This window comes from Oreochromis niloticus, linkage group LG19 (genome assembly GCF_001858045.2).
Source record: "Oreochromis niloticus isolate F11D_XX linkage group LG19, O_niloticus_UMD_NMBU, whole genome shotgun sequence".
In the NCBI taxonomy this organism is placed as follows: domain Eukaryota; kingdom Metazoa; phylum Chordata; class Actinopteri; order Cichliformes; family Cichlidae; genus Oreochromis; species Oreochromis niloticus.
This window is the reverse complement of record NC_031983.2, coordinates 8068369-8081665: the sequence shown is the minus strand read 5'-3', so window position 1 is coordinate 8081665 and position 13297 is coordinate 8068369. Positions and strand designations below refer to the sequence as shown.

General features: G+C 41.5%; 1 protein-coding gene across 1 annotated transcript; it reads left to right on the top strand.

The window, feature by feature from the left end:
* Positions 1-1603: 1603 nt before the first annotated feature.
* ap5s1 (adaptor related protein complex 5 subunit sigma 1) lies at positions 1604-6180 on the top strand. Its single transcript, XM_003447841.5, has 3 exons — positions 1604-1908; positions 3157-3448; positions 5182-6180. The coding sequence occupies exons 1-3, from the start codon at positions 1727-1729 to the stop codon at positions 5308-5310; spliced, it is 603 nt and encodes a 200-aa protein (XP_003447889.1). The 5' UTR covers positions 1604-1726; the 3' UTR covers positions 5311-6180.
* The last annotated feature ends 7117 nt before the right edge of the window (positions 6181-13297 follow it).

Sequence of the window (13297 nt, the reverse complement as noted above, 5' to 3'; positions counted from 1 at the left end):
GCCTCTCTGCAGCCTCTCCTGTCCCTCAGTCCTGAGAGCTGTACTAGGAAGCAAGAGAGGTATGTTGAGCTGAAAGCAGGAGTTTTAATTTCACGTGTGACCAATGTTCCCTCTAAGCTGCGCACGTGCGCAATTGCGCACTGCTGGCACGGTCTCTGCGCACAGAAAATCTGCGTTGCGCACAAAAAAAAACCTAACCTTTAACAATTCTGTTTTGCAGTGTTAGTCAGTAAGTGACTGGCTGCTCCCGTATGGGATTAAAACGATGCCACCTTATCCCATAGTCCAGCCAATGATGCGATTCATATTCGTATATACGCAGCCAATCAACGTGGTTGACAGGCTATGACAGCGTCCTTATGTGCCGACACTGGAGTTTTAGCTAGCAAAGCGGCGTGGCTGATGTGGAGTGAAGCCACGTTAATGACAACATGTACAACCATTGGAGATGTGAGCAGGACAGACGGAACAATTGACGGGAAAAGTGTGGACTTTATACCAGTTTTTAAATTGTGTTGATAGGCCACGTAAAACCAGAGTTATGATAAAAACAATGAGGCGACTGCTGAATGTTACAGGTGTTACAGGAGTGATACATCTCCTGTTGTCAGGCCTGCAGGTATCAGGCTGTTGTTCTCCTTTATCTCATAGTGGACAGAAATTATTTTTTGGAGTGGCACAAATAATTTGTGTGGCATCAGATTTGATGCAGAACAGCTGATTGTTCTGTAAATAGTTTGAAATGTTTATTTAAAAATGCATTGGCTGCATTTAAAAAAATAGCTGCAAAAAACGTTGTTGTTTGCTAAACTCAGTTACTTTTTTGAAGTAGTAACTATATAATTAATTGCCCAGCATTGGTCATTATATACTATATTTTGCAGACAGAGAGTTACAGGACTCTCCCAGACCACAGACCCATACTCATAATACAAGTCAGAGCTTTATAAAAAAAAAGAAAAAAAAGAAAGAAAGTTGTGTTTTCGAAATTGGAGTTCAAATTATTTTTACTTCCAATAGTGTTAACATACTACACAGGCCAATGGCTAGATTTGTTTTACATTTTCATTGTAAGTGGGCTAAAGCAGTTAATTAAAAGTAGTCTAACATAAATGTAACTGCTGTAATTTGATTTGATTTTAATAAACCATGTAACTTGGATGGATTTGATGTTGGCGTGACCACAGTGCACACGTCTGATGTCGCTCACACTGGTCCAAGGGATCGCTCGGGGAGTTTGTGTGTTCGCTCAGACACATGGAAAATTAGAGGGAACATTGCGTGTGACCAGCTCAATAGAATGTTACGTTAAGAATTTTGGATTAAAATCTGCAAAGTACCAAATTTCTCCTGACAATATTGTCTATGATCAGTGTACTATAGACTGTCAGCTAAAGCAATGTTATTCTGGCTAAACCATTCTGATTTTACACACCGCCACCACACAGCTCCATGCTGCCGTTTAAAAACAATCATCTGTAAGTGTAAACAAACAAACAAGTCCTCAAAGATCCTGTATGGCTCTGAATAACACTGATGGGAGCATATGTGGGAGTCGCTGACTGCGAGCGACCTCTGGTGGTTATATTTATGAAAAGCAACAGTGCACGAGACTGGTCAGCTGACCAACGCGGAAGTGCTTAAAATCAGCACTGTAAACAACGATTCAGAAGAAATAAGGTAAAAAGCTCTGTTTGGAGGACTTTTTCTCCCCTAGTGCGAGAACATGGTTCGGTGTTTCCTCATCCACACCGTGTGCCCGGTGAGTGCTCTGTCTGCCGGGGAGAGCCGTGTTCTTTACTCCCGGGTTTTCGGTCCAGATGACGGAGTCCTGTCCGAGCGGCACCGAGAGCTCAGCCCGGAGGAAAGAAGGCTCCTGCAGAAGGAGAAGGTGGCCGCAGTAGCCAGGTGGGTGTTTGTGGTTAACAGTTTAAAATAAATCATTATTCGAAGTCATTATTTTTTTCTGGACATCCTCAGATTGGGACAGAAGTGGACACTTTAATTAAGCTCTTTTTGTGTAATTTTGATTATAGGAGTAAAGAGATGATGACAGCAGGCAGAATTACATTCAGTTAACCACCTTTCTGCGTTTTTGCATTACATTAACATAGTGGAAATGAGTTGACAGCCCCAGGCTCTGTCCCATTACTTGAGCTTCATTCATTTTCCACCAGGTAGATAGAGAGAGTGCCCCAGGCCTGCGCAGTGGACCTGTTGTGGTAGTCTTCTGATTCTGCTTTGTGGATGCATCTGATGTACACTATTCCCTCGTGTTTACAACAGGATTCAGCAGTTCATGCAGAGACTAAATGTCTCAGTCAGCTCTGATAGCTGATGTGCGTTTTCTTTTCTTTTTTTGGAACTAACACCTGTCCAGATAAAGACATGCAGCCTGTGTGTTCTGTTGGGTGGTGTCTGTTCGTGTCCCTGCATTGCCTCTTGATGTTTGTCACATACAGGATTGTTCAAAAGGCTCTTTGAATGTTCTATTCGTATCCGTCATGCAGTGCCACGAAGATCTATCCAACAGCTATCCAGCAATGAGCACAGGAGCTATGTTTAGACTCAAGAACACAGGACTACTTGTTATACAGATGGTCTGCCAGACACTGAGATGGCCTCAGTCTCATTGCTTTGAAAAAACTTAATTTACCTGCCAAGAAAAAAACTGCACAGAAGAGTACCTAGAGCCATTTTGGCTTTCGAGCTATTTTTTTTTTTTTCTTTACTGCTATTTGTATGAAGTTAATTTTAAGAAATACTGAAAATAGCACCCTGGCTTTTTCTAGTGATTAAATCTTTGCACAGCATTGTCTATGGGTTTATTTTATTTTATTCTTTTTAGGATTTGTTCTTGTTGATAACTCATAATAGCATTTCTTTCACCATCAATCATCTCTCCGTTTTCTCCTATAAAGCATCCTGCTATTTTGATGGAGGAACACAGTGTAAAATGCCAGACAAGAATATTCTTTTTCAGTGACTCATGAATCATTGTGTGTGTTTGTTTTTCTCCTGTTCCAGCCTGTAACTAGTGATTACTACTGTCAAAGACAATGGTTGTTCTAATGGTATCAGTAAAACTGGTTAAATAGCTCAAAGTGTGACTATGAAAGCATCCTAACTAATGGCAAAACGTTTTTTGTGTCTCAGACAAGTCCGGAGTGCTGTCTCTCTGTCCCGGGAAGCCTCGGGTCGGCTGATAGTGGAGACGATGCCGGGCGAAGAGAATCTGGCCCTGCAGGACGCCGACTGTGGCGTGGTGCGGCTCAGAGCCGGAGACCCCTTCTCTGAGGAGACGAGCGCTCTGTGGCTGGGGGTTCAGAGTCTGGGCTTCACGCTCGTCTGTGAGCCCCACGAGAACCTGCTGCTGGCTGAGGGAACACTGCGCAACCTGACCCGCCACTGCCTGGAGCACCTGCACATGCTGGGGCAAGGGAGCGAGGTGAGCTGTGGACACACATGCTACTGCTCAGAAAAATGAAAGGAACACTTTTTAATCAGCGTACAACATCAAGTCAGTTAAGCTTCTGGGATACTGAGCTGTCTGCTAAGTAGCAGTAGGTTGTAAATAAGTTTCAGTTGCTTTGAAATTAAGAGTAGGTGAACTAGAGGGGCAACAATGAGACAACCCCCAAAACAGGTTTTACAGGTCGAGGCCCCTGACATACTTTTCCTTCATCATCTTTTCTGACTGTTTTCTGGTACCTGCACCCTACAGAGGTTGCACAGGTACTCCAACTCCTCCAGGATGACACATCAATATGTGCCATTGCCAGAAGGTTTGCTGTGTCTCGCAGCACAGTCTCAAGACCACACAGGAGATTCCAGCAGGCAGGCAGCTACTTTAGGAGAGCTGGACTTCTTCTAGAGTGAGCATACTCAGTCTGTTGCACTATGTGTGTTTAATCTGGACCAAGTCTGGAGTATTCAGGATCTATTTTCACAAATACAGTTTAGATTTAATAAATATGACAGAGTTATTATAAGTGCCCATATTACTATAGTTCAAACTTGCCAATTCCAGTTACTGTAATTTATAAATGGCTATGGTCTGGTGCGGTATGATATATGAATGTTCATATGTAAAACCCATTTAAATTGCATTAGGCTTTAAACTTTGTATTATCAGGAGTATTGTCCCTTTGATTGAGAAGTGGACGCCTGCCTGCGGGGTTGTAGCCAGCAGCAGTTTAATGAGCTTCAGCTCAGTTGATTCACGTCACTGAACGAAAACTCTGGTATTGATGCCTTTTGAGTGTCATCGGTTCAATTATCTGACAAATAATATGGGGCCATGTGTCACTGATTGTGCTGACAGACCATGCAAGAAGTCTTTCTTTGAGTTTTGATGAATGAAGTTATGGTGTTTTATGTGTTTATGTGTTTCACAGCGCTTACTTTCAGCGTCTGTGCGATAAACCTGCTGATAGCTTAGCGCTGTCATCAAAATATAGTTGCTTCTGGCTAATCTTGGTGTCAGCTAAAATGCTAAAAATGGGGATGTCACAAGCTGAAGTGCAACATCACGTTTGTTAATGCCTTCTTTTATATACTGTTTAAGGCTTTCATAGATTAAAGAAGTGTTATCTCTGATGGCTGCTTCAGTGACAAGTGTGTGAAGAACACTGAGAAATGTCATTAGCTTTGAAGTTATCCTCAACAGTGAAACTTCAAAGACCTCTTGAGCCTTTTGACTTGTACAAACCTAGTGAAGCCATGAGTCACCGACCAGCTGTTGATAAAATGTATTATTTTATTTCATTTCTCTGATTTTTCTTTTTTTCTGACAGGAATACTTGCATAAACATCTTTTCTTTACCACAAACATACAGTAGATCACTGTGACTCATGCACCTTCCGGCTGCTGTAAAGTGCATTTGTATTCAGAAACTGTAGCGAGTGTTTGTGTCTATATGCCTCCTAAGGCATCATCAGACTGCAATCCATTAACTTAAACAGTTTACCTCCCCAAAGAAAGATGATTGTCGAACACTGGTATCCAGACTCGCAAGAGCAGCCTCTCATTACGTGCTATGAAAAATATCAATAAACCAAAATTCAGCAGTAATGAAACTAGATTGCAGCGGCGCGCATTTTTATTACCAGCTTTTAAGCATCTCTTGATTAATCGAGAAGCCTGCTCGGGGTCATCACTTGTGGCATTTTTCTCTCCAGGTCCTGTTGAAGAGCAACCGGATCGACGTCCTGCTCAGTCGCCTGCTTCCTCACGGGCAGCTGCTCTTCCTCAACCACCGCTTTGCCCAGAGTTTGGAAAAGGAAGTAGCGGCTTATATGGCCAAATAAAGCCAAGCAGCCACGGTTGCCATTTTCAGGGAGGGCGGGCTATCATTTACAGCTACTTCTAGGTATATCTGCTGGCTTCCAAGCAAACAAGCCCTCTGTCACTCACCTCCGGTGACATTTCCACGCTGGAAGACGAAGAGCGGACTACCAGCTGCTGCTGGTGCTGCTGCTGTTGTTAGAGATTGCATGATGTGTAAACACACAGAGTGGTAAATACCTGCCTCATCCACTTGCAGCTCACTCTTGGCTGTTTACTGTGTGGGTGGCTTCACTTCAAATCCTGTTTGTCAAATTGAAGAGTGGAAAGAAAAATGTGGCAGATTAAAGAGTGCAGTCGCAGAGGCCAGTTAAGACGTACTTGTCAGCATCAAAGCCTGCTATTTATCTGATTCACCATACTTGAAATGTCACAGTGTGACCTTGAGGACCCAGACTTGACCCTTTTTTGTGCTTTTTGAGATTTCAGTGAGTATAAATGAAATCTCGGAGTGTTATTGCCTTATTGTAACTCCTCATAAGACCTTACATTTCCTACTACTCATCAGGATAGCGAATGGGTTTTTAAAAAAAGTGTTTTGGGAGAACAAGAACACAGTATGAATCATCTTAAAGAAATGCACAATAGAAAGGGAAGAGCAAAAGATCTGGATCTGAGTTGTTTTATGACAGTTTGAAGCAGAAATGCTGCAATGCCAGTGATGCTAAGGACAATGGACAGGGCAGGAAGCGAGGAGACGTTTGGATAAACTATTATGAATGAAAGCAGAAATGTTGGCATGCAGAACATGGAACAAAACATGAGGAAATGATGACAAGTAGACCTACAAACACAAACATCCTGACTCAACAAATAAAAAATGTATACCTGTGTCTTGTGAACATCTGTTGTTCCCCCCCGACTGCCTCTCCTCACATCGAGCCAGACTCTCCCGCTCCTCCTTCTGGCCTCTTAAGAGCTTCTTAAACCCCACTTTTTGCGCTGGCAACCAAAACCAGAGCGGTGTTTTTAGGTGTGTGTCTGTGTGTGTGTGGAGGGGAGATTGTGTGGATGCCAGCATTGATTGCTTTGATCTTCTTCTTTTTTTCCCCCCTGTATTAAAAATAAAACTAATTTCTTGTATTACCCAAGGCGGATGCTTTGAAACTTGTGTAGTCTGCAATCAAGGATGCGGCACATCTCCCCCACCCAAAAAAAAAAAAAAACCGATATCAGTGAGGAGCTGGGGATTGAACCTTAAATGAGATGTAGCACACAAGAGGAGAATTTGATATGCTGAGCAAAAATTACTGAAAAAAAGAACCACCATAAACACCTTTACACTGATCGTGGTAGTTATCCATGTGACAAGTAATTTCATGGTATGACCAGGAGAGGGAGCTCTTACTGTGACTTTCAGTGTGCCATGAAGGACACTGGAGGGGAAATCTTATTTGGAGCTTTCTTTGTAGTGAAAGAACTTGTTAAAAAATGGACACTGGACTGATGGAGACTTCCACATAATTGTCAAATTAAAAGGACAAGTACAAGACAGGAAGAAGTATTACTGAAGAGTCCTTACGGAGATGTCAAGAAAGCTTGCCTTCGAAAGTTGGTAAGGTGGTCATACTGAATATTGACTTTCCAGCTTGTACAAATTGTTTTTGCCTTATATATATATATATACATATCCATTTATGTTCGCACAGCTTTCAATAAATTGCTCCTATTTCCTATTTTCCTAGCAAAATATAAAGAAATGAGGGGCAGTACTGTATTTAATGTGTTTTGAGAATGCTCATCTTTCCATCCTGAAGCTATTATAAATAATGCCAGTGGAAACATCAGCTGAGTAAGTGTTGGTCCATCAGCTTTCCAATAACAGCATTTCTACTAATAGCGTGTAAAACACAGAAAAAGTATCTGACTCCAGGGGAACATTTTCTAAGGACAGATCCACCAAATAAAAGACAGAACTCAAGAGTTCTTTCAGTCAAGAAATTGTTACATTTCCCTTTTTTCCAACCAACAAAAACAGCCATATAAAGAAATACTTGAGTTGTGTAGAACTGGCCTGCGCAGAGACCTGACTTCAACCCCATCCAAAACCTTTGAGATGAACTAGAGCACTGACTGCGAGCCAGAACTCATCACCCAACATCAGTGAGCGACCTTATGAATAACTCAGAGCTGGTTCAGACAGGCAGCGCAGGTCCTCTGCTGCACTCGCATGGCCTGCTTTTCTCTCTGCGTGCAGTGCCGTGCAGAAGTTTGGGCAGTAGTGCTCGTCAAAATGACTCTGAATGGCCAATAAAGATGTCCTGATTTCTAAAAGGCACCGAGTTAAAGAGGACACATTTGTTTTAATATTTCACGCAAATTGCTTTTCTTTAATTTGCATATTCCACAATTTCAACATAAAAAAGGAAAAATGGCCCACAGCAAGGATAGGTCAGCGCTTAGCAGCGTGCCCTTTGGCAAGGATCACAGCATGAAGGCGCTTTCTGTAGCGGCTAGGAGTCTTTTAGTTCCCTTTTGGGGGGATTTACAGTTGTTGTTTGAACACAGCAGAATGCAGTGGCACCACTCTAAATCTTCCTGAAGGTCTTTTGCACTCAGACTGCGCTTTTGATTTGCCTCTCTAGCGATCCTATGAGCAATTTTCTCAAAGTTTCCCAGGTCTTCCTGACCGCAGCCTGGCCTCCACTGTTCCTGTTAACTAACATTTCCTAATTACACTTCTAACTGAGGAAACATCCATCTTCCTACTGTCTTCTTGCAGCCTTCTCCTGCTTTGGGGGCATCAATTACTCTAATTTTCCAAGTGCCGTGCAGCTGCGTGGAGGAGCCAATCTCTGCTGATTACTTGAGCAAGGTTTAAGAAGTGTTTATAAAGCTTTAAAATGTGCGTTAGCTGACCTTTATTATGAATGAATGTGAACAAGCCTAAAACCTCTTAAAAGTTCATTAAGCTCAGAACTGTTGGGGAGCTCAAACCTTTCTATGGGTGCTCTTGTCTCACCCTCCCCCCTAAAACTCCAGTCTTGCTTAGAGTGTTATCCTCATGTGAATAATATTGCCTCTTTAACTTCTATGCCTTTTGTAGATCTAATCTAATGAGAGCAACACTTTTTCTTTGGAGCAATTAGCTTTAAAAGACTGGAAGTCTTATTATCGTCCAATAACATCCGAAGCTGGAGATTTTAAGTAGGAGACATCTTTTGACATGCACACTGTAAGAAAGAAAAAACCCATTAAACTTAAAATATCAGCTGATTTCAATTCAATACAGTTTTTGATTTTTTCTCTACTTTTGAGCATTTTTATTGACTTTACTAATAATAATGGGCTGAGCACTAAGTTCTGGCATCTTCAGTTTTCTTGTTCGACTAATTACAATATTCTATAAAATTCTAGCTTTAATTTCATGCATTTCTACCTTTAAAAACAGAAATCTTCTTGTTAGTCTGGTGAAAATTGTAATTTCTGCAGATTATTCACAAGTCAACAACAACAGGAAACGCATCAGAATAATAAAGTTTATTTTTGTTTTTGTTGTGTTCATGATCAAATGATCAAACCTGTGGTTAAAATGATTGTTTCACTGTTTTTGTTGTCTAAAGGAATATTGCAGTATCAACAAAAACTATGGCCCAAAATTTGAGTTTGAGTGAAAAAATGTATACGTCTCCTTCTTGATTTATTTTGTTTTTTGAACACTTATCACACAAACATATTTCAGATAATTAAAAAAACATATTAGTCAAGATAAATAACCAGATTTTTTGGAAAGCTAAGTTCAGTTTCACTAGTCACTTCCAGGCCTGATCACTGTCAGACCTGCTGAATCAAGAAATGACTTTAATGGAACCTTGTCACAAAGTGAAGTAGGCTCATAAAGCAGCCCATCGTGCCACGATCTAAAGAAACAACTGACAAAACAAAGTCATTTACATGTTACAGGCTGGAAAGGATTCTAAAGCCATTTCTAAGGCTTTGGGACTCCAGTGAAGCCCAATGGAGAACCTTCCCAGGAGTGGCCATCCTACCGAAATTACTCTAAGAGTGATGAATGACTCACCCAGAAGGAAGAACTTAGAACAACATCTAAAGACCTCCACTTGAAGCTTATGATTCAACAATAAGAAATTGTGTCCATGGGAAGAGTTCCAAGCCAAAATCCACTACTGGCCCCAAAAAAAGAAAAGAAAAGAAAAACATCTTGATGATCACTGAAATCTTTGGGAAAATATTCTGTGGACTGATGAAAGTCAGTTGAACTTCATACCACCAGTCAAGCATGGTGGTCTCGGTCTGCTTTGCTGCTTCGGGACCTGGACAACTTGCTGTAATTGATGAAACCATGAATTGTGCTCGCTACCAGAAAATCATGAAAAAAGAATATGTGGATATCAGCTCATGCCCTGAAGCATAAGGGCACTTGGGTTATGCAGTAGGACAATGATCCAAAACACAACAGCAAGTCCTTCTCTGAAAGTCTCAAAAAGTCAAACTTGACGTGTTTGAGTGACCGAGTCAAAGTCTGGACTTAAATCCGATTGAGATGCTCTGGCATGAGCTTAAACAGGCTGTTCATGCTTGAAACGTTTTAGTGTGACTGAATTAAAACAATTCTGCAGAGAAGAGTGGGCCACGATTTCTCCACAGTGATGTAAAAGGCTCATTAGCAGTTATCACAAATCCTTGAATGCAGCTCTTGCATGGGTGGCACAACCGAACGTCAGTGTTGTGCAAATTAATATTGCTACAAATGTGTTTTTCAGGGCATGCATACTAAAAGCAAAACTTGTACATTCACTCATGTTTTATTAACAATCAGTATGATTGGGCGCCACTGCCATGCCATGCACTCACAAGGAGGCGCAGATGCATGACGCATTTGTCAGTAGGGTTTTATCTGTGGAGCAGCTGGTGGGTGAAATTTGCTGGACTGACAACTTTTGTTTATTTCCAGTGTCAAATTTTTATTTTTGAAATGGAAACTTTACTGAGATCAACAATTGCTAGTTTTTTTTTTTTTATAGCATTAACATCTTAAATGAAAAACATTATTATGTTTGTTGAGTCTGGTTCTTTTGAGGAAGAAGAATTCAGACTTTGTGTGTTAAAATCATAAAACTCTCTCTTCTTAACGGTCTTTAATTGCATTCAAACTTAACTTCAGGTCGTTTCTGAGTTCTTTAAATTGTTTAGCAAATTTAGTTTACTTCATTTTATAATCTCCCAACAAAACATTTAGTTGATTCAAATGCGGAAGCTGGCCTCCATCCACTTACTTGGCATCTTTAATAAGTTGTGTTAAACAACCAGGTGCAGCATAAGGACTGACAATGCAGCGCCTCACCACTAGGGGACAATATGTAGCCAAAGACGATCCAAGCAGCTGCTCCCTGTGTTTCTTCTAATGGAAGACAAACAGTAGCAGAACCGGCCATAAAAATCACAAATGCTACTTATTTGAAACCATTTAAAACAATATGATAGACATCAAAACAACCAGGCGCTCAAATTGTTTTCATGTGTGTGGATCCTGTTTGTGATTACGTCTAATTAGTGAAGCTCGGAAAATCAGAAGTTGATCTTTGCCAACAAGCAGCTGTTTGATAAAATGCATGACTTGGTGTCAAGTGGAGATTAAATTTAAAGTATCTGCTGCAGATTTTTTTTTTTAGCATGTTTGTGTGTGCGTGTATGTTGTGCTTTCAAAGCCTGTGATTTTAATGGCCTGGCTACATTTAATTACAGCACAGCTCGGTTTGAAAACAGGGACTATTAAAAAGGACATGTTACGCAGCACAGTGTACAAATAAACATGTGGAAGAGAAAGAGTGGAAGTCAGAAGGGCGAAGAAGACGCTCAGCATAATTGCACAAAAAAAAAATAATCCCAGGGACAGAAAATGCAGCGATGCCACTAAATGAGCATGCGCAGGTTGTCTTGACTTTGAAAGGAGGGCGCTCTCAGGTCAAAGTTTAAATGGAGGAAGGTTATGAAGAGGTTTTTCTACTGAGTGCTACCAAAAGCCCAAGAATTCTGGCTAAACACTGCAGGTGATCGCTCCCTGATTAGCACAAGGCGCGAGCCGGCTGCTTTAATGTGTTGCTGAAATGAAAACTTCAACACTCTCTGGCTTCAATAGCACTTACAGAGGGAATAAATTGAAGGCCATTAACTGAAGTACAGAAAATTCTCATAGCTAACCCCCCCCCCCCCCCCCCCAAAAAAACCAACCTCTCCCACTAACTTTGCAATTTTTTCTTCTTTCAGTGCAGCCCCGGTACTGAGAATGGCAAGCAGATGGTGAGTGGGGCAAGGTTATAGAGAAGACCCAAAGGTCAAGCTGCATGAAGCAGCAGAGCCAGTGGATCAAAGGCAAAATCTGGGAATCTGCTTTGCACACGAGCTGGACTGCACTGCTGACCCACCAAGTCAAGAAAGAAGGTGTCTCCCAGAGCACCTGATACTAGTAGCGAGCAGAGTGGCTGTCCTACACAGAATTTCACTCTTTTTACAATGTCCTTATCCACTTGGCAGCCCCCTCCTGCTCTGGTTTTGTGCTCTGGCTCTGCCCTCCTGCCTTTCTTCTTCCAGCTTCCCTCATATTCACTCATCATCTGTGCGGGCTGACCAGACCAAAGCTGACATTGTCACAGCCCATCTCAGTCACTCACTCAATCTTTTCTTCTCCCCGCGTTTTGTTCTCTCCCTCCCACCGGCCTGAAGCTCGTAACAAAAAAAAAAAAAAAAAAAGATTTTCTCATTGAATTTAGAGTGTGGTCATTGAGTATGCCAACTCCTGAGTTTAAGGATTTTGCTCTTAATATTTTTTCTCCTGCCTCATTAGATGTCTCCCTGACTATTGTATGGCTCATGGCGAGAGCGCAGTGGAGAAAATGGGCTCAGCCCCAGCCAGAGATACAATATGAATTTCAATGCGAGTTGACGACTTATTCACTTTAGCCTCTGTCAGGGCATGCAGTGTGAAATACCTGAACGCCATGGCTTCCATTCATATACATTAAGCATCATTTCTATTCCCTTTCACGCGTACATCGCTAGAATTTCAAACGTTCCTCTGCTCCTGGCCCACAGCTAAGTGGAGTTTCTATTGGAGTGGAGGTGGAGGAATGCTCAGTGCTAACAGCTAAACGCCACTCATATTAGATGTCACAACAGATCTGCGTGATCTGTAAATTTCTGCATTCTCTGCAGAATCCGTAGGAGGGAGATTACATGTTTGAAGTGGAGTGCGTGGGTGCGCACATGCCAAGCCTGAATTAATGGCTGGAATGTAATAAACATAAATTTGTCATGATGATTTTTTTTTTCCATAATTCTGTAAATTATACCTGGAATCATCTTTAAAAACACACACACATATATGCAGAGGGAGTATCGCATTCTCTCTCATCCAGTCTATCAGGCATCACAAGTGAGACGTTCTCTCTTAGCATCTCAAATCGCGTTAGATTTCCAATTTCAAACCCTTTATTTCATAGTTTTTTTCCTCTCCAGTCTCTGAAAAAACGTCTTTTCCACATTTCAACCAACATGCGCGCAAGGTGCCTGCTTTCTAAAGGTATGGTTTGTCAGAGGCAGACTTCAAACAACCCCATTAATTGAAAATATAAGTCAATTATTTCTTAATTAAGCTCCCTCTGCTGCGGGATGCCTCTGTAGGATTTCTGTTTTTGCTCATTACCAATGAAAAGACAGCGCGTGGGTCTGCGGGGAAACAAGTCGAGTAAATAACTTCACACCAAGAAATGAAAACGGAGACTTTTATGTCGTTGATTTTCTGCTTTCTTTTTGTGTTCTTTTTGTTTTTCACACCAAATTGATTTGTTGATCTGTAAATAAGCTAAGCGATAAAGTAGTCTAGACTGATAAAGGCCACATGCTCCCGATGCTCTGATAGTGACTCAGAGGGGATTATATAGCAAACTGGATGCCACCTGTTTCTGCACGGGAGGCGCTCTTAATATTTGT